At 40.4% G+C, this 25,559-nt stretch overlaps 1 protein-coding gene across 1 annotated transcript in view; it reads left to right on the top strand.

The window, feature by feature from the left end:
- thsd7ba (thrombospondin, type I, domain containing 7Ba) overlaps window positions 1-25,559 on the top strand; it is a gene marked incomplete at its 5' end in the record, with an annotated part of 151,091 nt that overhangs the window by 14,682 nt on the left and 110,850 nt on the right. The window contains 2 exons of the mRNA XM_079463917.1: window positions 20,736-21,579; window positions 25,049-25,297. Of these exons, the coding sequence (XP_079320043.1) occupies window positions 20,736-21,579; window positions 25,049-25,297 (1,093 nt within the window). The remainder of the gene's footprint in view (window positions 1-20,735; window positions 21,580-25,048; window positions 25,298-25,559) is intronic.

Raw genomic sequence — 25,559 nt, 5'->3', positions numbered from 1 at the left:
ACAAGTCTCTCTTCTTTCGTAAACAAATAACATGTTGCTAAAAGAGGGATGTGGGAAATTACTTTTACAGGTTGTTTAGTGTGAAGTATCATATTGTTTGTATATGTACAGCCATGGAAAACCATTCCAAATGTTCATTTAATCAGTATTTTTAGATGTATTGTGGCCATTCCAGTCCAGTGTCTGTTGAATTTCAACAAAATCAAACCTCAGGAGTCACAGAGTCATCCAACAGCAACGTGAAAGAAAGCTTGACAAGACACATGCAAACTGTGATAAGGTTATGACATAAGGAAATATATTTTGAAAATAATACATTTAAAAATATAACTGTTGTATTGCTTATAAGTGAATATCAACTTAAATATATTTGCAGTTTTTGAGGTCTGAAAAATACACAGCATATTGTCTGTTATATTGACCCATTTCTCCAGTTTTTATTTTCTGCAGATAAATTCAAATAGAACCAATATTTCTATATCAAATTTAGTAGAAATATTGGTAGTAGTCCACAAAACAAATCAAAAATGACAATTTTACCTAAACACATACCTATAAATAGTAAATTCAGAAAAACTGTTTTCGAATTTTGAAATGGTCTCAATTTCTTTCCTGTGGCTGTATATTAGAATGATTTAATTTAAGTCACATCAAGATTTAACTACTTTGCAGTAACAAGCATTTTTTGTTAACATTAGCCATTGCTCAGCAGTTAATAGCCATCTTCTTTTTCTAGAACATTAAGAAATAATAAATAAATAGCACACGTGCCTCTAAAAGGCTCAGTTCATTAGAATTCAGCCGTGAGTTGCAATGTCCTAATGGGTGAATGGTTTATTCTATAATTTTCCCGTCCATTTCCACCAGTTGCCAAATGAGATAAAATGGTGTAATTGCCTGTATTTGACTGTTACTGCCCCCACCCCAAAGGCAAAAGAGACATTTCACCTCTTTATCTGCTTTATCTACTCTGTCATTGTCATACATTGGTACTTTATAATCAAAATCAATCGATTTTCGCAATTTTATATGATTTTATTTGGTTCAGTTGATATTTCTCTCATCCATCATTGTTTTGCCCCCTTGAAGAGATTGTAAATGGTCTTGGTTGTCAGTGTCGGCAGGGTCCGTTCAGCTTTACACATGACAGGTAGAGGTGTGAACCACCGACAGAGAATGCCAGAAGGAATGTGACAGACACGCAGTTGTGAAGGTGTTGGCATGGCTATCAAACTAGCTGCTGCATTGGTAAAAGGCCAAGTGCTGTGTAACAGGAAGGGACAGGAGAAGGTGTCCATATGCTTCTAGATGAGGCACAATGTCACTGTATCACCTACATAGTTATTTATTCAGCTGCCACGGGATGTTTTTAATGCGACCTCTATGTATAACAACCAGGGCTGCGTTTCCCGATAACGTTGTCTCTAAGCGCGCCACAGAGACTCTAAAGGTACACCTTAACTCAAGTTACACCTTTTCTAGGCGTGATCCCCCAACTATACCTTTTGAGGTTACTTAAGGAAAACCTTCTTAAGTGTGACGTTAGGTTGATATTTTTGTAAAAAAGGCATTTTTTTAAGGGATAGTATTCTTAAGGAAACCATTAAAATATCTGTGTGGTTTCTATGGGTTTCAATGTTTTTCAGCATGGATATGTCTACAGCCCTGACTAGCGTATCAAACTAATTTAACACTTCTTAAAACACAAAAAATCTCCCTCTTTTGCACAGTCCTCCTTCATTAAGGCCACAGTACCGTCCTGCAGAGTTTGCTAAAACTCTGATCAAACACTCCTACCAGTAATTTTCAAGTAATCCTGAAGACCTTTCATAAGCTTGTTCAGGTGTGTTTGACTAGACTTGAAGCTGTAAGACAATGGACCTTCGGGAGCAGAGCTGGACAGTCCTGCTCTAATGTTTTGAGGAAGTAACGAAACACCCAAATCTTCCGTATTTGTGAAATTCACCAAGTAGCTTTCTACTCTTGATAAGAGGAATTTGGCGAACTGTGATAACAAACCGATGGTTTAAGTACTGTAACTTGACAGCACAATCTCTTGATCCTTCTCGCTCGACTGAAATTAATATGACAGTCAGTGTAACTGTGACATCGCTGACGCAGAGAAAAATAAACTGCTTGACTTGGGAGACTGAAACGAAAACATTGTCAAAAAGCCATCGCTTTCCATCAGGTAGGAATTTACAGCTCAGCAACTGTTATGGCAGTAATGTTTTCTGTGTGTCATCACAAATTACCCACCCAGCCACTACAGCGACATATTCAGTGAAATTGGTTCCCCTGTGATTAGATTTTCTCCTGTCACCCACACACTCCTGTTTGAAACCCTATGCGGTGTGTGTGGTAATTAACATGGTATTACATGGCCCCGGGGCCACTCCAGGGGCCCTTGCGAGAGCCGGGGCTAAGCTGCAGCGGATGTCATTGTCTTCCTGTCACCATGCTGTCCAGAGCTAGAGAGTATGGTAATGCTTACTGTTCTGTACTTCACGACAATTCCTTATTTAACACACTCTACTCTATATAGATAGTATGCAATATAAGCTGTGTCCTGGATTGTTAAGTTACCTGTGAACGGCTTTTGCATTTTAAGACTTGGCTTTTGGTGCTAACGTGTGGGAGTGTTTTCAGGTCATGACTTCTGTCATGTCATTAAAACTACACTTTATTGTTCAGAGATGTTTGTCTGAAAGCCAGACTTTAATTAGGAGGAAAGACCAAAAAGTATCTAAAATCAAAGGCTTCCACTGCTGTAACAAGTGAAAATAAGCACTTGTTACGTTTAGGGGTATTTTTTCTTACCTCATCTGACCCTTAAAAATGTAATTGGTGTTGTGGTTACACCTAGGCATGTGACAGTATCAGGTTTTCAGTTTACTGTAATTGCTGGATCTTATATCATGGTATACAGCATTATTACATTACATTTTTAATATTTAAGTACAAATGTAAATAAATAATTGTACATAAAAATATATGGAGTCAGCAACTGTTTAACACAGATTTCAATGCAAAAAACACATCTATAAAAAACTATTATAAAAAAATGTTTTTTTAGCCGGCATGTTTTATTCCAGAATGAAATGTTTAGATAGACTCTTAAAAGATTTTAAATGTTTTATCATAAATATCATATAGTTACAGTAGTTTCTCTGTATCAGTCAGGAGCTAAGCTAAATGTTTCATGGAAAGAAGCTTAAAATATATTGTTAGTAATTTACTGTCATTTTTTCATGTGCACAGTAGCAATATTGTGAAGGTTCATTATAGTGAAATACTGTAGGCCTATTACAAAATATCGGCACACATCCAGTTTCATCTAGTTACAATTAGCCTAGTTTTGTTATTAGTTGGCCGTTAAGAATGGATCTGATCACTGAGCTGCTGATCACATTACCTCAATTGTGCCTGTTCTGATCTATACATGCTGACAGAATTTGAGAAATGTCTGTCCATAAACATTTGTTTTTATAGCACAATTTAGCATTTGTACATTTTTTTAATGATGTACTGTACAAAAAAATAAAAAAACTCTATAGTTATCTGAAAAGGGGTGTGCATACAATTTTCAAGCAATTGCTTAATTTCTCAGTTCTTGTCCCAGTAGTTATGAGGCTGACACAACTGTGTGATACATAGACTCTGCTGTTTCTGGCAAGTCCAGTGTTGCACTGACAAAGGCTGCTGATGTCATATTGCCAGTCATTTCTCTGACAGCACCCACACATCTGGCTAACATCTATTTGACGTCTGCATTTACATCTGTAAGACTACTACAATTCGCAGTTTGCTCTTCTGCAATACGTCTCGGAGATGTCTGCTGTCTGATAGACATCTATAAGATGTGTGTAAGATGTTTATGATTTAGAATGGATGTAAAGCTGCTCTTTCTAAGATGTTTAGCAGATGTTTTTACGCAGCAGTTTGTGCAGTTTTCAGATCTTTAGCAGATGTATTACAGACGTCTCTGAGACGTATTGCAGATGAGCAAACTATGTATTGCAGATGTCTTGCAGATGTAAATGCAGACGTCAAATAGATGTAAGCCAGATGGATTGTGCTGGGTTCCATAGTTCCATTTTTCTAATCGACTACTTTTCTACTGACTAAAATGATACAATAGAGCCTAGTTGTGTTCAAGAGTTTTGTGCTCTTGAATAAGACTAGTAAATTTGAGTTAGGTTAGGAGTTAAAGGTTTTTTGTGTACAGTGCAGCAGCGGCCATCATATTCTGCTTAAAATGTCAGTAAAATTGTTTTTAAATAAGGAGACTTTACTTTAACTAGTCCCAGATTATATGTTTTTGCGCAAACATGCGTGTTCTTTCAGGTGTGCATGGTGTTCTGCTGGGAATGCGCGTCTAAGAAGGACGGACGGGAAACCTAAATAAGAGGCTCCTGAGGTTGCATCTCAATGAGCTTCAGAGAGCAAACAGCTGTAATGATAAGCAGAGCCTAACCTGTCGACGTCGCCAGGTTTTTGCTTTTTCACTCGATCAGGGCAATTCTCCTTCAAAAGGAATGGGTTTGTTGTCATAAATGAGAAGGTCACGAACACAGTATGTTTAGATATTGGAGGAAATGCCTTAGACTTGAAAGAGACACGCTGGTAATAAATTGTATTCTTTTCATACTAGCAAACTGTCAATAGTCTGTATATTGAACACTATATACTTTATATTTTCTCAATTTAAATATTTGCAAAACCCACAGACAAACAAGAAGGGCAACCAAAGGTTAGGATTTATAAAAGACATATGAAAAATTGAGACATGAGGTTTCTGCCTCTGTGTAGATATACAACATTGAAATTAGAGAGAAGAACATCGTGATTTAAAGTTGGTTATCAGTGGTGACTGCAAACCGTGTTTTACTGAAACATTTAGAATCAGTATTTTTTTGTCAAATACTCATAGAGAGAAGCCCCACTTGGCAGAGGTTTTATCAAAAGTGACTCGCATGTTTTGTTTATGGGAAAACAAGCAATTAAACACAATGGTGCGAACAAGGGTAGCAGCAAGTTCTGTGAAGTTTTATTTTGGATAACTGCCATGGATGTGTTAACTGTGTTTTCTTTGTTCAACAGAAAACATAAAACTGAACAATAAAAACTGTTAATGTCAAACAAAGTAATGTCATGTTCTCAGAGAAGTAAAAGAAACCGGACAGAGACTTTGATGGCTTTCATGTGTATCGTCAAAGTATCTGATGTGAATGTTTTCAAATTGAGGAGATTTATAATCTGGGACTGCTGTACCTTACAATAGCAATACAGACTACTATAATTTCATCGGACGTGTCTACCTGGCCCGAAGTTAAATTATGGTTGTGTGTCTGGTTATAAAATAACTATTTATTTTTTATTTCATTTATATGAATTGATATTAATATTTTATTGTATATTTATTGCATTAAATTAAATTAAGACTACTCAACAGATATTGATTCTTTGTGGAGGTCTCCTGGACGTCAGGTTTGGGCCACATACATTTTTTTAGTTGTTGCCTCTGAAACAGTCTATTGGGAACTAGAAAGTTCCACAACTCCACAAAAAATCTGTATGTAATAAAGTTCCATAGAAGGGAAGGAAGGAGGCGGGGAACCAGCGGACATTTGAACCATAAAACTTTAATTAAACAAACAATAAACACGAACGTAACCGGCAGCCACCTCACGGTAGACTGCCGGCCATAAAACATAAACACAAACTTAACAATGTCCGGGCCCGGTCCTCTCTCGGCAACAGTCCTGCCTGTCGTCCTTTTAAGCTCCCGGTCTCCTCCATGAGAGATGCGGGACCAGTGCGTGCACAGCTGATTGCAACTCACACTTACGCCACCGGCCCCGCCTCACGGCTCTCGCCCCGCCTTCCTCACCACACTGTATTATTTACTTTTTTTGCAGAACAACTATAAAAAATATATAAAATCTAGATATACTGTATAATCTTCAGAAGCAAAATTACCTGAGATATTACATTTTGTTTTCTGAAAAAAAATCTAAATTATTTTTATGCTTAAAAAAAAACGAATCTTCCGATGGGCATGAAAAACGTCAATTAAATATATCTCTGTGACACATATAGGTATTCATGTCATAGAAGAAGTATCCAATAGGAATGTGCATTCTTAGGAGGTGATCTTTCAATAATTTATATTTTACTGGATTAAAAACTTTCAGACCACAAACTGTAGAGAAAGAAAATTTTAATTTTCTTAGTATAATATTAAAGGAAGAAGTGTGAGTGATATTTGTAATTTGTGCTCTGCTTTTAACCCATCCAAGTGAACACACACAGCTGTGAGTAACATGCACACACCGTAAACACACCCAGAGCAGTAGACAGCTATTGCTGCAGCACCCAGGGAGCAGTTGGGGGATCGGTGCTTTGCACAAGGGTCTCACCTCAGCTGGGGTATTGAAGGTGGAGGAGGGCACTTCTGAACATTTATATTCAGGCATTTGGCAGACGCTTTTATCCAAAGCGACTTACATTACATTATCCTATACATTTTACATAGGTATCTGCAATCGATCCCACAACCAATGCTCTTACCACTGAGCTACATTCACTCCCCCCACCTAGGTACTTAGGCTCGATCCGGCAGCGTTTGGGTTACAAGACTGAGACCCTAACCATGAGGTAACAACCGAGAATCCTTATATTAAAATAAGACGTTTAGAACAATTTTCCTGACTGTTTAATTTGTATTTCATTTTTGCTTTCAGCTGAATAAAGTTCAAGCTAAAGATAAAGTTCACACCTGGTTGTAGTGTGTTGTCCTGGGTGTAACAGATCTGTCATGTGTTTTCTCACATTTACTCTCTCACTTGTAAGTCCTGGGAGGCTCGTCCTCTAAAACAATATAATTTGCTCCCAATTATAACTGCAGCACATGAGGACTTTATTTGCATGGTCTACATATGCTTATGCATGTAGTTTGCATTTAGAACTGTGATCACAGAGAGACTGGAGCTTGGTGAAACACCTCGGTTTGGAAACTGTAACTGAAAATATATCTTGTCGCTCTGAATATTCTTGTCCTGAGCGCTTGTTACATGCTGTATGACATGATATATTTTCATCAGCGTTTCAGTGTTTTAAATGATCTCATTACAAAATAAGTTAAATTAGGGCTGATCAGAATCTGGTTTAGTTGTTTAAGGGGAAAACTAAGTTCACTTTCTGTCTGTCTCTCGCGTTGTGTCGACAGAATGGGGTTTGACTTGAGAACCTATCATCTCTGACTGACTTGAAAAGGCCAATGAGAATTGGCAAATGAAATTTGCATGCCAATCTCCGCCCCGGATATCCGGGTATAAAAGGGAGCCGGTGTGCTGCATTCATTCACCTTTTATTCTTTAGAGCCTGAACATGGATGCTGACGACTCCGACGTTCTCTTATTGCTGGTCTGCAGCGGATTGTCCCTTCTTCAGCGGCTTCCCCTGGGCATCTTGGCAGTAAACCAGAGTGTGTGTTTCTTTCTAAAAGAGCAAATTTCTTCAGCGCGGCATGTCCCGCTGTGCTCGTGGGTGCACACTCATCGAGGAGGGGGACGGACATGACGTCTGCCTCAAGTGTCTGGGTCGAATGGTGGGCGAATGGCGATCCAGACGTTGCAGTCACAAGTGGCTGTGTTCTTACGAGTATCAGCCAACACCACGCCTGCTTCCCTTTCCGTAACAGCAGTGGTGCCGGCCCTGGCGTCCACAAGTGTCGAGGGTGATACAGGGATTACCATGAGCCTCAATCCGTCAGCCCCCGGCTCGTGGACTGTTCACGCCCCACCTCGCTTGTCTGACCGTTCCCCAGGAGGCGGCACCACCCCGTCTTGCTACTCCGCCACGCATTCGGAAACGGTTTGTGACGACGATGAGATGCCGCTTGCAGCCGATTCCCCTGACGAAGGAATTTCTGAGACCAGACCTGAGACCAGACAGAATTTTTTTTTTTTTTTTTTTTTTTAAGTTTTAATGCAAAAAAAACAGAAGTGATGATTTTTGGTGGCTCAAATGGGGCCCGTTCTGTCGAGTTGGGTGATTTGGCCCAGTATACTAAACCAGTTATCACTAATTTGGGGGTTAAAATTGACGCAGACCTAAAGCTTGACTGTCAGATTAGTGCCGTAGTTAGAACAAGTTTTTTCCAGCTGAGGCAGCTGGCCAAAATAAAGCCGTTTTTACAAAGAGAACAATTTGAGACAGTAATCCATGCCTTTATTACTAGTCGGCTGGATTACTGTAATGCACTTTATGTGGGGGTTAGTGGGTCTTCTTTAGCTCGTCTCCAAATGGTACAAAATGCGGCAGCATGTCTTTTAACAGGAACGCGTAAATATGAGCACATTTCCCCCATTTCAGCTTCGCTTCACTGGCTGCCCGTACAGTTTAGGATTAATTTTAAAATTATTTTATTTGTTTTTAAATCACTAAATGGTCTCGCCCCACTTTACATCTCTGAGTTATTACATTTTTACACACCCACTCGTTCTCTTAGGTCAGCTGATCAACTGCTCCTACAGGTGCCCAAAACAAATCGTAAACTCAGAGGGGACCGCGCCTTTGCTGTGGCAGCTCCAAAATTGTGGAATGATCTGCCTCTGCAGATAAAACAGGCCACTTCGCTCACTCATTTTAAATCTCTTTTAAAAACCCATCTTTTTTCTTTGGCCTTTAACACCAGGAGTTGACTATTTGTTTATTTTTAATTGTTTTTATGTCTAGGCTGTGTTTAAATAGGTTTTGTTCATAATTTTTATTTCACATTGAAAGTCTGTGCTGTATGAGTTGTTTTGCTTGCATTTTGTTCTTTGTACAGCACTTTGGTCTACTTCGGTCGTTTTAAAGAGCTTTATAAATAAAGTTAGAGTGATTGAGTGATTGATTGAGGAGATTCTGAGTGGCCTACTCCCTGGTGGAGACCATCACTCAGGCTACCTACAAGCATTCTCCGTGGCCACGGATTGCCTAGAGTTCGGACACGGACACTCTCACGGACACTCACCCGGCCCGGCTACGTGCCCAAGGTTCCCACCACTCCCTTTCAGGGCCAAGGTGGTGAACCTGCAGGCGCTCACCACTGGGGAGGAAGACCCAACCCCCTACCTGCGGTAGGAAGTGGTCTCCGTAGCGCGTTTTACTCAATGGGGCAATAGTGCTTCCCAGTGGCCTTTACGGTGCCGGGCGTCATCTCGCCATTAGAGAAAATAGGCCTCAGCCTGTGATGGCCGATGGAAGAGGTTCCCTACCTTTTTTAAGCACGGGAAACCCCTACCTCTCCACTGGAAGGTTGCAATTTCGCACTAGCGAAGAGATTGTGACGCACTCAGCGCCGTGGCATTTTCATAGTAACCCCATTCTGTTGACACAACGTCGAGAGACCGACAGAAAGGGAACGTCTCGGTTTCGTATGTAACCTCCGTTACCTGATGGAGGGAACGAGAGGTTGTGTCAACGCTGGCCGCCCTCTGCAGCAGTGCAAATGCAAATAAGGAAATACATTGAAGCATTTATATTAGACTGATTGACTAAACAAGACAGGAAAATGTTCATTAAAGGATGTTCATGCAAACTCTTTTTTGGCTTATGCATCTGAAATCTCAAAAACACATTGATGAAAGAAAAAGCAAATACAAACCTGACTGCATTAAAAAAAAAGTATGTGCAAGAAGGACAAACATGGTTTGTGCTCACCATGTGCTTTGTGCAGATAATTATTGGCTGTCAAAGGCATTAAACAGAATTTCAAGAGATCTTTAGAAAGCAAACACATGAATAGTTTCAGCCATGGAAAATTGTTTTCACATTTTTTAAGGATATTTTTATTTAAAAGAAGCGTTCGTTTTCATATTGTGTCAGATATCAAATCTGGATTTGAAGCCCAACACCCAGAATAGAAGATATAAGGGGAACTTCAAAGTAAACAGTCGTGTAATTTATTCCTCCCTTTGCATTCGCTTCACCAAGATGGAGTGAGGGAATGATAGCAATTCCTTTTTTATCACTTTAAAGACCTTAAAGTGCCATCATATATGGCTCCATTAAGGCTGACAAGTGTGAATTACACTGTCAGTATTCTCATTGTTAAAGATCACATGTTATATCTTGCTTTCCATTTCAAAAGGCCACCTCTGCCAATAGCTGCAAAAAAAAAAATGTTTGTCATATTTTCATGTCTTTACCTCCATCCACCTCTACAAATGCTGCCGTGTGCAGACTCCATAATTTGGGGGTCCCACATGTAACAGCGATGATCTTAAAATATTCTGATCAAATTATGACTATTTGTATTCCATTTTACTTTTGATCTGAGAATGCAGGCTATGAACATTGATGTACGTGAAGTCTTTATTTGTCCAAATCTTCCAATCAATGTAGGTGAAGAATAAATTATAAAAGATCCCAACATGCCCTGCGTCTTCACGAGTTGTCAGATGTTTCTATGCCGACAAGAGTTTGCTGTAAATAAAACTGTTTGGGTTGTGTGTTCCGTATATGCTTGCTGTATTTCTCTGCCCAACATATTTCTCTCAGCATGCAGCTGGTGCTGCTGAGACGCCATCTGTCTCAAATTATAGAGTACCTTCCTGAATGTCTTGTCTCAGCTTTTGTCATGTATCAGGAGCTTCACAGAGCAGAGGCTCGTTTGCTTCACAGAGCCGAGACTCGTTCTCTTCGCAGCGGGCTTCAGTTTAACTCACATCTTTCAAATTCATATATCATATAGGCTGCTATGAAACATGCAGCTCTAAACATACCTCAGTTTTCCGGAGATGCGATTTTGTTGCGTGGCTTAAAGAGACCAACATTAATACTTCAAAGTATAATTTGGGTTGGAAACATGGCACGGTGGATAGTATGATGTGCGGTGTATGCTCCAGATCGATGGAACTGTGGGGCTATAATTGAATGAGTAACCATAAGGTGTAAATGTCAACATGAATCAGTTCATGAGATCGGCCGAATTTTGTGCTGATAGTCAGATTGTGAATATCTGTTAATCGATCTGAGCATGCCTTGAATCGGTCACATTTCAACTCCATAAATTTTTCATTTGTTTGACTTCTGCCCACGAATGAGCTTTCCCCGTTCTTTTTGTCCTTGGACACAGGGTTTTCTCTACATTTTATGGGTTCTGTGCTGTACCTGTCTCCCTGTGTGCTTTTGCCATTGTGGCGCCACATATCTTATTTAGAGCAAGATGAAGGTGAATGTCCCATCTGATGCATTGAAGCTGTGAAGCACTCTATTCATCTTCTTCCCCAACCACCGAAGAGTACTGGTACAGTCTTTGTCTCTTCTAATGGTTCTGGAGATAACAGCTGGCACCAGTGGTCGCTGATGATTCGATTTTTCCCCATGAGAAACAGTCAAGGAAAGATGATCGCATGATCTTGCTGTAGGAAGCACCATCAGCAGTACCATCATCATATACATCAGTGTGTACTATATGCTCATCTGGAGACTTCCGTCAGTATTGCACTATTGTATTGAATTTGTATTTTTTCACACGAAATTAATACGTAACACTATAATATTAATCTTGAGGACCTATAGAGTAGTATTGCATACTTTGTATCTTCGAAGAGTCTTTAGTTTAATCACATTTATGAAAGACAGATAAAGCTGTACGATTATTTCGGAACGCGTGCAGGGGGGGCGGGACTACATCAGGAGCACACAATACATCATCGCTATATCCCTTCATAACTGTTGATTGACTATAAGATAGTGATGGGTAGCTTATGCAGGTATGTGCCGATTGGCAACAAAACACAGACATATGACTCAGTTTCACTTACCGTGTGTGGTTCATGACCGGAAAAATAACAATTCTGTCATAATTTAATCACCCTCAAGTTATTCCAAATGTGTATGAATTGTTTTGTTCCAATAAAAATCACAGTGAAAGATATTTGGAAGAATGGTTGTAACCAAACCGTTCTGCGGCAATATTGACTACCGTGGGTAGAAACAAATACAATGGAAGCCAAAAGTTGCCTAGAACTGTTTGCTTTCATACATTCTTCAAATTATCTTCTTTTGTGTTCAACAGAACAAAGAAATGTAGAATGCAATTTTTTCCTACTATGGTTGTCAGTGGTGGCCAAGAACTTGAGGGTAAGAAATTGAAGATAGATTTACTTTTGAACTGTTCGATTAAACAGAGAAATTATTAAGTGTTTCATAATAAAAATGCATTACAGAGTCATAGGTATATTAAGTCATCATCATTTTCAGGATAAACTCGCCTGGTATCCATCTGAAAAGTATGTTTGTGTACATTCAAGGCAGTAATAATTTATCACATACAGAAAGTAGACTTGCACATTTAGAAACAAATCAGATGCAATGATTTATACACCCTGTAAAAAGTACGACAGCCTGCTGCATTGTCCACAGTTCCACTCTGCTAAATGGAGAACAGTGCCATGCCGAGTTTTCGGGCACGTTGTGTTGTTAACTAATTTACATAATTCCTTCAGTGAATGGGGTGCTAAAACCACAATTCATTCCTAGTAAATTCAGCTTCAGTCTGTTTTGAAGTGCCAGAAAAGTGTGATCCTTCAAGTAAAGCCAATGTTATTTTATCTTTTAAAGTCTCAATTTAAACACCCCATCGGTTCCTGAGGTCAGCGCAGGATCCCTTGAATTCAAGTTGTCATGGCTGTTTCTCGCTGCCTGACAGAGATTTAGATTGTATTTAGAGGAACGGATCAGCGTGACAGACGATCTTCATCTTAATCTCGCCGCTGTCACGGAAATCTGGCCACTTACATGTCGCTCCGGTCTTTTCTCTCATTCAGACTGTATTTGCGGTTCTGAATAATAGCAGCAGATACGAAATTCATACTGTACAGCATCTGAATATTGTCACTGTCGGCTGGTTGCTTTATTTGAACAAATCCGTTTCTGTTTCATTGAACAAAGGCATGTTCTGATTGTAAGCTTACCTTTTTTAATTTCTTACTAGGATTTGTGTCCCTAGCTGTCAATGTTTCTTGCTGTCTTATCATTGCATCCTTCTGCGGCTCTTCATCCTCTTCTGTGGTGTGGTGCTGGTGCTTCTGATAGTGAGGTGAGAGAGCATCCTCTCTCAATTAGCCCTTGGCTGGTAGTGCTCTCGTGTCAAGAGTCGTTCACTCTACAGAAGTCAAGCAATTACACCTGAGGAATAATGCCACTTTGACTGAAGCTTTTGGGCAGTGCGATGGCAGTGACTGGAATTTTGTCAGACCAGTTTATTGTGTAGGTGCTGTAGCAGTTTTGTTGTTTTGAAGGCATTAGAATATGGCGCTAAAGTTAGGGTTTGTGGACCAAGACACAGGTTACTGCACAAATCTTAAGTTTAATTGACTAATACACAGTTGGCAACAAAAATATTAGCCCCCTTAAAAATATCAAGTAAAGTAAAACAATTCAAAAAGGTGGGAAATCGCTTAATGAAATACACGTTTTTCTTTAATACACACTGGCCACAATTATTATCCCCCTCATTTAATTATTTTTGACTCCTCGATTTTCAAGAAAACCTAGAGAATCTCAAGAACACTTAATAAAAAAGGGTTAAATTTTTTTTTTGTTAATTACAATGTTGAACCGTGAGGATTTGAGCTATTTGAATTGATTTATTGTGACTGTAACAATATTCAACATGTATTTTATAATGCAATAGTAGGACTACATTATATCGAAAAACCTACTGATCGCAACACTATTTTACATGGACAATCTTATCACCCGGTCACTTCGTTACCAATTTCTCAATTTAGTTTTATATGCAGTAGGGATGAAGATTTTCAGGATCAATGGGGTCTTTTAGCAGAGATGTTAAAAAAACAAGCAGGTAGAGAATAATGGGTTCAGTCTGCTGCTTTCAAAGATATGTCTTGTTAAAAAACATAAAAAGTTTGATCTTCGTATTAATTGGTATATGCAATGTCCGCCTCTTGTTAAGGAGATTGAGACAATTATATCAAAACATTTGCATATTTTGGAAAGGGATCCTAGTCTCAAAAATGCTTTGAAAACCACCTTGTTTATAAAAGAGCACCTAATCTTCATAACATTCTGGTTAGAGCTGATCTGAAATCTCCTCATCATTTTTTGAACACAATACCCCATGGCAATTTCAGGTTGGAAATTGCCAACAGTGTAACTTTACATACAAAACGTCGACCTTAACACATCCTCACAATGCAATTTATTTTTATTCAAGGTACAATCTCTTGTAAAACATCTAATGTGATCTATATGTTAAAGGTCTTTAAAACCAGTAGACCTATAAAAACTCGGATTGCTGAACAGTGTTTGCAATTAAACACCAGGATCAAGTATTGTAGCAGGGTGGAAGAATACATGACAAGTAGAGCTCAAATGAAAAGCCCCGGAGGGTGGTTTTTATTTACAAATAGGTGTGATGGTGCGTGTGGGAGTCCCTCTTCCGTGATGCTCTCCTTGTGCTGTGAGCGTGCATGTCCATGTGGTCCTTGTGGCGGGGTTGCCTGGTCACCAGCTGTTCTCTGTATTGAGTCAAAGGAAGAGGTAGTCTTGGTCTCATAGAGAAGTTTCTCACCTTCTTCTGGTGAGCTGGCTGTTTATAAGCCTGTTGGCCAATGACTTACATTTAGGCATTCGGCAGATGCTTTTATCCAAAGCGACTTACATTGCATTATCCTATACATTTTACATAGGTATCTGCAATCACCTGGGATCAAACCCACAACCTTGCGTTGTTAACACAATGCTCTTACCACTGAGCTACAGGAACTTGAGAACCTATCATCTCCGATTCTACTTTGAAAAGGCCAATGAACTTGGCGAATGCGATTGCACGCCAGACTCCGCCACGTTCCCTTTCTGTCTGTCTCTCAAGGGGGGATGCTACGAGACCACATCCGCCGAAGGGAGATAATACGTGGAATACCTACATGGTCTCACCAGTGGGAGGAACTCATGGGAGTAGTAGTGCAGGGCCCAACCAGGGGTGCACAGAAGCGGTGGAGTCCACCGAGGGGAGGTCACAGGTTAGCCGACAGGGGAACCAAGAGTGAGAAAGCGTCAGACGGGACTACCCAAGGAGGGGAGTCACTACGTGTGGAGCACTAGGAAACTCACATATACTGGGCGTGAATACGAGCTGCTCCGCCAGGCTCGTACCCCCCAAGTGCTTAGTGATGGATGGAATGCCTATACTTCGTCCAGTGGAGGAAATAGGGAGGCTCTGTGCTGCAGGAAGCGGTGAGAAGGGGCGCCAATTATAGCGACAGTCGTCTAGTGGTGGTGCTCTTGCCCAAATGACCATACTCACAAGAGCGGGAGACAGGTCACTTCGGATCTCCTTGTCCTGTCCAGGGTCCAGACATGGGGTTCCAGAGGTCTGTTCTCGGGTGCCAGACCGTGCCCTTCTCACCAGGGGGGAGTGGCCATCAGAGCGTGTGCTACGAGAGCCAAGTCTGGTTGGGCCAATCGGAAAATTTAGATGCTCCTCTACCCTGGCTCCGCACAGCATGGCTGCCGACAAGGATGATATATAACCCAGTAGCCTCTGAGTGTTTCAGGGTGACCGCTGACTGCTGCCTTATGAGGGCCAGGCAGCACAGCATCGACTGGGCATGCTCTCGTGAGGCACGCTGCATGGTAACAGAGTCTAGTTCCATACCAGGAAATGAGGTGCTCCAACAGGGGAGAGCATGCTCTTGTCCTGGTTGACCCGTAGGCCCAATCGGTCATGGTGCCTAGGCCACAGATCCCACAAGTGCCAAGAAAGGTCAAGATAGTCGTCAAGATAGTTAGCATACGCACGCCCTGCTCCCGGGGGAGTGAGGGCTGCCTCCGTGACGCAGGGGACACCTGAGGAGGGGGCACCGGGGGCGGAGGTACGGGGGCCCGGGTCACAGTGGAGAGGCTGATGGCCTACGTCTGCTATTTCATCGAAAATCTTCGGCAGTATCACCGAGCTGCCCAAGCTGTGCGATGGGTGCATCAAGAAAGCGGACTCTCTCGAGGCCTCCCATCTGCGCAGGATTGAGGCAAAGGTGTGACATCGTCGGACCCAGTGTGCGCCGTCACTTCGGTTGCCCGGAGAGTGAGGTCTGTGGCGGTGCGCAAGCCCTGCATAACCACTAGGTCCTCCTTTCCCTCGTCTAACCACTCCAACACCTTACCTGGTGGATCTGCAGGATGGCCATGGCGTGAAGGGCGGAGGCAACTGACCTGTCGCAGTGTAAGCCCTCGACATCAGTGATGGCGTGGACTAACATGCTTTGGAAGGGAGCCTTGGTCGGTGCCTCCAGGTGGCACGTCTGTGGACACAAGTGCACTTGTGCCACGAGAACATGCTCTACCTGGGGTACCGACATAGCCCTTTGCGTTCTGCAGAAGAAAGTCATACAGATTTGGAATGGCATGATGGTGATTAAATTATGATATTTTTATAACTTTTTCAAATTTTCTCCAAACAAAAGCACCCATGTGTTTGCTTTAATATTTATATTAATCATTTGGGAACAGTGTATGTGTGTGTTAAGTCATGGAACATTTAAAAAAAATTGAAATGAGACACATTGGCATTAATGTTCAAGGACAACAGGTCAACTGTAACTAGAATGATCTTTGAGGTCAGCTGATTGTTTTGCACCATTTAAACTGAATATGATCAATTGCTTCATGAGGTTATTGATTCATTGTAATTATTTCAAATATACAATCATATGGTCATAATCATAGTTCTGGTTGAGCTATAATATGAATTGCAATTTTAATAAAAATACATTTCCTTTAAGAGCTTTAAACATTCCATTTGACTCTGTGCCAAGTGATATTTGCGCACTTATATGGACTACAGACAAGGTTTTGTGTGTGTTTTAGAGTAAGATTTTAAATGATTGCATATAATTTATTTAACCAAGATACTTTAAAATAAATGGTGTTAGCAATAAGCATCTGAGTGATTTTTATATTTTGCATAAATCTTCGACGCAGTATTATCCCAGGTGTAAACAGATTTGCTGAATTAGATTTTAGCACCACAGGCTTGTTTTTATAATTGCAAGTTGTCCAAAAAGATGGAACCTGCTAACTTGAAATTGTACATTTACATTTCAGCTAAAATTGAACACTTCCTTTTCGTACTGTCAAGCTTGCCAGGGAAAAGTGTGATTAGATTTGTTTTTGCCTGTACCTCACCTTCTACATCTGGTGTGTTAACTGTAGCTCCATCTGGCTGGGTGAGGATGAGACATTTGTGTTTAGCAGATGAGAACATCTCCCAGCGTTGCTCCACAGCTTACTCAACTCTAGTCAATTATTAAGTAATTAAACATCAGTCACCAATATTTCTCATCAGTCCAGACAGACATCTGGAGGAAATTTAGAGCAGTAAAAGATGGACTAAAAGTTTATCAGCACACAAGGTTCCGTACATAAGAAAATTCAATAATTAAACACTGGCTAGACTGAATTAATTAAATGCGACCCCATTCAACGCGGAGATGTATTCATGAGTCACTTAGTACCTCGCGTATAACAGTTAATCAAAAGCATCACAATTACTTTAAAACCTTGGTTTTTGTTTTAACCATAAGAGAATAGAGAAGGAATTGACAAGTTTTTTCAAATATGAGTCATCAATTAAACTCTATTGCTATGAAATATTCCAAACATCTGGCAGAAACGCAGCCGTCAACGTAGACAAGCTCACAATGCATTAGCTTCTAACCAAAACATCTACACAGTATGAATGTGTTTGCATATATGGTGAATAATATTTTACATGCAAAGACCCTTCAGGTCTGTCGACAATAAGTCTATGTGTGGTAAGGGAATATGTCAGATAGAACTTCCGAGACCCCCGCCGGTCTCTTGCAAAAGTTACAAAAGCTGTGAAGAATGTGGCGATTCCAAATGAAAAACAGGCGAGTGAAAGAAGGGCCAGTAGGATGAGGAGGGTCTGGCCCGTGATGGACTGTGTGATTATTCAGCCCTGGAGGCGTAGATCTCTGGAAGGGAACGGTTTGTTGTGTTTGCTGCTGCACTGTCAGTGTAATCACTCTGAATCACACTGCTATAAATCATCCACACGCCACAGCTGCAGCTGGAACAGACACGCTGGCCGTGGCGAGACTGTGCAGAATGATGCCTCCAGTTGACCAGGTGCGAAGGACTGATGGAAGCAAGTGGCTTGTTAGACATCAGAGATGAGCTGATTTTATGAGTTTGCTGGAGTGTCGGGAGTTAACAGCTGTGTGTCTGCAGGTGTGTACAAACAGTTGTGCAAACGGAATGCATGTACCCCAAAAAGCAGTGAGATCAAGGCTTATGTGATTCTTGGAAGCAAGACTTTTGACTGTCGGCATGTAGTCCAGTCCACTTTGTACTTTTCTTGGCTCAGATCTTGCCCCTGAGAACATGCAATTTTTTGACTGACATGTAAAGCAACTAGTTTTTACAATTACTTGTCAAAGTTTCACTCAAGTTATAGTCAGCGTAATTCTGTTACATTATAATTTTTTATTTCAACCAACGGCTCACTTCACCACTGAAACACGTCCTGTTAGATCTACTGTAGCAACGACATGGTGAATTCCATGTAATGTGACCCGTGGTGTTTGTAGATAGAAATAGCTCATTCGAGGGTAACAAAAACATAACGCTTCATTATGTATGGTCTTTATACACTTCTGTGAAGACATAGTTATGTACTGTATATTACGTTCCACTTCTTCTGTCAATAGATGCTCCTAGATATCACACACAGCAGCTTTAAATGCGTGAAGATTTTGTAATCGGCATAAATTTAGTCATGGATATGTTTACTAGCTAGTTGCTCCAGACAAAATTTAGTGTCTTTCATAGACTTGTTTGGCACTAAACCAGCCAACTTGGACACCATATGTTTTGGTTCAGTGCTTGTTACACTTTATTTTGTAAAAAAAACTTTGTTAGCAAATTAAACGTTAGTAAAATTCCCTGATTCCTAGATAAAGTAAATCCAGCCAGATTTAGCTTTTATAAGAAAGCCTCACAATATTGTATATGTTATTTTGTACACTATATGCATATACACTACAGTGTGGATCATATTGAATATATATATGCATATATAGTAGAACGACAATTTCACCTCTCACCACACGAAGTGGATAGTGTTGTGTCGGTATTCCAGACATTTGCAACGCTCTTGATCGTACAGTTCTCAGCGTTTCAAACAATCATGAGAAGTGTGAATCTGCTCATTTCTCTACAAAAGCTGCAGCTCCCACTTTGATGCCCATGATTTGCCGATGAACTAAAATGTTTTTCAAGGTATTCAGTATATATATATATATATATATATATATATATATATATATGTTTTCATTTTGAATATTGAAATGTTTTCTCCTGTCCCAGCCTAAAATGAAAGCAGGCTATGAAAGCATGAACAATATGATGGTAAGTTATATGTTAATTCCCACAAAAAATGAAAATATGTACTGTGAATTCTGTTTATCAGCCTAAAAGAGCAAAAACCAATGGTGAGAGGTTGGTGGCAGTTGTTGGTCTGTTTGGCATCAATGGAAAAATGTGGATGAGTGAAACCTTCTTTGAAATCATGTCATTATTTTAGCAATTTTGTTGTGTTACACCAGTGGCACAGAAATGACACACTTTAGCTGTAGATGATTTCAAAGAACACAACAGCTGCATTCACTTGCGGTTTCAGCCTGCAGCTTTACATTTGAAGGGTACAATATCTGACTGGAAAAATCAATCATAATCCATTTGTGCATGGGTAGCCAGTCAGGGAGAGAGCCGGTGGGAGGCAGAGAAACGCCTGTAAATGTTAATATTAGCACGGATTCTTGAGGTGGATAAACATTCGATGATACGCTATTTTAGTTCAGTTTGAGAGAAACCTACAATTCCCTCAGTTAGATAAATAAACGTAGTGATGTGATAAACCTGTGATGACGTTGCAGTCTCATGAAACAAGATAATGATGTGCTCCAGTGAGCTACAAATACTGTTCAGCAGTTTAAGATCTTCGCCTGAGAATGCTGCTTTTATACTAGCGTGGATTTAAAAAAGCTTTCTATTGACTTGTTTTCTGTTTTGATTTTGTTCATCATTCATATATGATTTTATGAGATTTTTTATTCATAAACGTAGAATGAAAAAACAAAACACATCTACTTGAATTTCATTCTGAAAACATCAATGAAACATTTACAGTTCCTTATGTTGTCCATTACTTTGCAGATTATTTCAAAATGATTATTTAAACATTCTTTATAGTATGTTTGTAATTTTTTACACTTTTTACACTCTATGACATATATTTTGTAAACGTGTATGCCTGTTGTGGCTATGAGCTTCGGTTAGTTTTTACAGAAAGGCATGTTGATGAAATGAATTAGCCTTAAAGGGAAAATTCTCTCAAAAATAATAATCTGTCACCATTTACTCACCTTCATGTCATTCCAAACCTGCTTGACTTTTATCTTCTGTCGAAGACAAAAGAAGATATTTTGAGAAATGTCTCAATGGTTTTGAATCCATTTATACAGTGGAAGTAAATGGAGGCCAATTTTGTTTGGTTACCAGCATTCTTCGATCCTCGTTTTGAGTTCTGCTACAAAAAGAAAATGAGGGTTTATAAATGATAAAAGAGTTAGATTTTTGGGTAAACTATCCCTTTCAAATTTGTGAGCTTAAATTTCACTTCTCCTTTTTAGGTCAATGGGGCAGGTGTATTGGAGAGGAATGTGGAACAGGTGGAGTTCAGTCCAGGACCGTGTGGTGCATCCACACCGAGGGCTGGACCACGCACCACACCAATTGCCGCCACGCAGACAAACCTGAGAGCCAGAGGCCTTGTTTCAAAGTGTGTGAATGGCACCAAGACCTCTTTGAATGGGATGTGTCTGAATGGGCACTGTGCGTTCTAGCCCCCTTCCAGTCCAACGAGCTCAGGCTGCGAACTTCAGAGTGTATCACGGCTCAGCATGGCATTCAGAGACGGAAGGTCCACTGCGTCCGCACCTCAAACCGCACGGCCGTCACTGAGAGAATATGCGATTTCTTCTCCCCTCGCCCGGCACTGGAGCAGGCCTGCTTGATCCCGTGTCCACATGACTGCGTCGTGTCTGATTTCTCAGCCTGGTCTGGCTGCAGTAGAACGTGCGGCTCTGGTCTCCAGCATCAGACCCGCCATGTGCTGGCAGCACCGATGTACGGAGGAGCCAACTGCCCCAACCTCACCCAAACAAGGACTTGTGCAAACTTGTTATCTTGCCCGGTTGGCGAGAGCGAACATCAGTACAGCCTTAAAGTCGGTTCATGGAGTGAGTGCAGGCAGCCGCAACATAAGGGACTCTGGATGGGTGGTAGGACCATGCTGGACTTTAGCACGGGAGAAACTGAGAGGAATATGGTGAAACGGCATATCCAGAGTTCCCAGCATCATCATCACCGTCTCCACCATCATCACCATGGCCTGAAGGGCCTGGACGTAGAGATCGGCTACCAGACACGGCAAGTTCGTTGCGTGCGAAGCGATGGGAAGAATGCGATGCTGAGGTAAGACGCGCAAAGACGCATCAAGCATGTCTATCCAATTTACAATAATCTATGTACAAGCAATGCATGCCTGAAAAGACAAACCCTGTGAGAACATAAACCCCTTTAAGGTCTAAATCCCGGATTATGCTCTTTAAAGCAAGGTCCTGCGTCTTGCTGTGTGAAAGTAGGATTTCTGAGACAGCTCTGTGAAGTTGGCCTAGCAAAATCGGTTAGTCCTCCATTAATCTCTGTTTCACTGCCGAACCGTACAAGGTGAGCGGAGAGACATGCCTGGCAGCGGCATGGGAGAGCTGCCCCCCTGAGCAGAATGGACTGCAGCCTGATGGAAAGGATTGAATTTACTCTGTAGCGGCAATCTCTGGATCCACAGCGCAAGTTTGGAGAGGCAGTCAATCACTGTTAGGGGCCGGCTTGTGCCTTATTCTCGTGGCGCTCTCAATCTGAGGTAGAGTTAGATGTCGTCTGGGACACGGCTCGTCTTTCTCTCACAAAGAGTATGGATTTCCCACAAACCGAGGATAATGAATGCTGTAACTAAGTCTGGCTTTGAACATGATTTTAAAAATGCCTCCTTTTGCTAAATATTGATTCGCAAGCAGGCTCTCCTGATAAAGGTTTTAAGTCTCAAATGTAGACTTTCATGTCTTGGCTCTTTTTTACCTTTGATGGTGTTGTTTAGAGGAGCTTTAGATATGTGACAGGTGGGAATGTGAGTAGAATGGGCTTAAGGGGACGTTATCCAGCCAAACCTTGACCCTTTGTTTGAAATTTCATGTGATCACCTGGAATGATGTCATCCCTTATAGCACACATACATCAGGGAGATGACTACTGGATGTCTGCATTTACATCTGCAAGACATATTTTTTGATTGTTTGCTCATATGGAGTACGTCACTAGGAGTTTCTCCTGTAAAATGTCATATAAATATCCAGAAGATGTCAGTCCAGTTTGTGATTTTGAATGTATGTGAAACTGCCTTTGTTAAGTCAAGTCAAAGTCTGATTTATTGTCAATTCTGCCACATATACAGTACATACATATAGTGGAATGAAATGCTTTACTCTCAGACCCATGGTGCAAACAATTAACACTAACACAGAATTAAAAAAATATATTAAATACAGATAAATACAGATTATACCTATATGTCAAATACAACTATTACAAGCAGAGATATTTAAAAAAGTAAGAAGATTGGTAGTGTCCGATAGAGTGCAAACCAGTGAAATATACAACAGTGCAGATGTAAGGTAATGCAAAGAGCTTATTAGTCTGTTTAAAGTGACAAGAGAGCAGGCTTTGTTTAACCTGTCAGAAGAGGTAGTTGAAGAGGGGCAGACTGATGCTGAATGAGTTAGTTTTAAGATGAGATGTTTTAAGATGTTTTTACACAGCAGCTGTTTTCCAGATCTTTAGCAGACGTCTTACAGACGTACCTGTGCTATCTGGGATGAGCAACATGCCATGGTGTGGTCTGATCTAAGCCTTCATAATGTAACGCAACACCAGCTAATGTGTCATATAAGGTTAATCCTCATTTGAAAGGAAAATAGGCGCTTTGACATACAAATATCATTGCGTTGTCATAGGCTTATTTAGATACAATTGCACCTTGCATTCATGCAGTTGTGGGTTTGTCATCTATGCTTATTTTTCTGTTGTGAGACAAGACTGGTAGCAAATCTGCATTTTACAGTAAGATCTGACTTTGTATTCTGTCAGTATCATGTTTTAAATATGAATCTGCGTTGGTTCAGCTGTTGAAATGTCATTTGTCTTTTGCAAAGCAGATGTTGTTGGTAAAGCAACAGGAACCTCTTTGTTTTCAAGGAGTGGGTTTCTCATTCTGCATTAGTTGAACATGAATCGCAGACATCATCATTCACAGTTCAAAGTGGGGGGTTTGTAGGGATCTGTAGAGCAGAATGGGAACTGACAGGTTTACTGCAGGTGTAGGATAACAAGCGAGAGACCTCTGTGTTATTTTACAGTGAGAGCGAGCTTTCGCGCTAGTTAACATATTCATTTGTGTATTCTGCTTGCATGCTTAATGAAACGTGGTGATTTGAATATTTCCCACCTGAGTTCAATTTAAGCAGTTTTTCCAATTATAGTCTAATTATCATTTAAAATGGAGAGAATGAATGCTACACAAACAGATTATTATATACAAGTAATTGAATCGGGTGACTTGTGCAGATGAATCTGTAATTGGGTACCAAAATTCACACATTTTATATTGCATGCAGACGACACTTTGCTGCAGGGCCGTGCACAGAACTTTTGAGGGGCATGTGCTGAAATTGAAAAAGGGCCACCCCCCCAAAGGGTCTTAAATGGGGTCTTAATGACAAATTAAATCAAACAAAATAATAGTCTCAAAAGCTTTAGATTTACTTACTGTTAATAACAGTGTCTAACAGGTTCTCAAACGTTTTAAAATCTTTACTTCTTTATTTTAAAGCGTTATTCTGAAAAGGCGATGCCATCAGAGAAAAACCCATCACATGGTGAAATTGTACATGTTACAAGTTTTAACCACACCACCAAAAAGCTGGTCTCAAGCCTTTCAAATCCAAGTTTTACAGCGTGTTTCATCAATCATAAATTAAAAAAGAAATGTCTTAGATATATTTAACCAAGGTGATGACGATCACTCAGTCACTTTGTGTCAAACTCAAATGCAGTTACAGGGTTTTTGACCAGCGAATGTGTGCAAATGTGCTTTTTTCCGTCATCATTCAAACGCTGACATCACCGTTTAAATCAACATGTTACAATGTTGTTGGGGCTATATGGGTGCTGTTTTCCTGTTGTAAAATACATTTGGCCAAAATCTAATTTATAAAAGATGAAATGCTACTGTGTGCACATGCTACCGGCAAATGCTAGCCATCTCTCCAGTCCCAAATGTCTCAGACCTCGAATAAATGAATCAGATTTAGTCACAAACTCTTTTTAACCTTTCATAGGCTAAATACTTGTAAAACAGGCAGACAGACGTAAAGAGTGACCAATACTATGATTTAATGAAAAAAAACCACCACCATAAAAGGACACTTCTGGGTGTAAGGGCAAAAAGGGCATGTGCTCTGCACAGGTTTAGCCCTATCTGTGCACGTGCCTGCTTTGCTGGATGCCAAGGTGAATAACTCAACTTCATAACTATTACTTCACTTCAGAGTCATTATACTGCCTGGAAAATGTCAGACGCTTAAGTTGCTTTAAGATCACTGAACCATGGCTGTATTTAAAAAATAAAGAATAATAAAAAAATGTTGTATAAGAATTAAGTTGTCTCGTGCCTCAAATACCGATCTGTTATTCTTATACTGTAAATGCAAATTTGACTTTGTTGCCATTAAACTTTGAACCAGAAAAAAACATACTACACTGCCTTATGAAAAAAAATTAATTCCCCTGTTTATCTTCATTTTATTTTGTTTTTTTCTCTCGCCTATAGTCTTTGTACACTTGACAATGGTCCTGGAACGTTCCAGTCCTGTATTATGCCCAGAGACTGTGAGACGTCTGATTGGTCAGCTTGGAGCCCATGTTCTAAGACGTGCAGAGCGTCAGATATGTCTCCAGGTTTTCGCGTCCGGAGCCGAAGTATTACGCAAAATCCCATTGGTCAAGGGAAAGACTGCCCCACTCTTGAAGAAAAGGAGGCCTGCAACATTATCGGAGATTTGCTTCCGAACTGTCCTAGGTTTGTTTAATTTACATTAAGACACTTATCCGACATGCATTCAAAGTACAGATTTTATCACTATGGATGTTCTGGGCATTGAACCCAAGCACTTTGCATGAATAATGTATTGACGTATCAAATGAGCCGCAGGAACACTTTGTAGGTTTGTATTGAAAATATCAGATTGACATCCAAATGGCTCTCATAATAATTCAACCTTAAGCAAAAATACTAAACAGCTTGGGGTTTTACAGTACTAAACGATTTCTCAAGTGTTGTG

Source organism: Barbatula barbatula (genome assembly GCF_947034865.1).
Source record: "Barbatula barbatula genome assembly, chromosome: 9".
Classification (NCBI taxonomy): Eukaryota; Metazoa; Chordata; class Actinopteri; order Cypriniformes; family Nemacheilidae; genus Barbatula; species Barbatula barbatula.
This window is presented reverse-complemented; position numbering and strand designations above follow the sequence as displayed.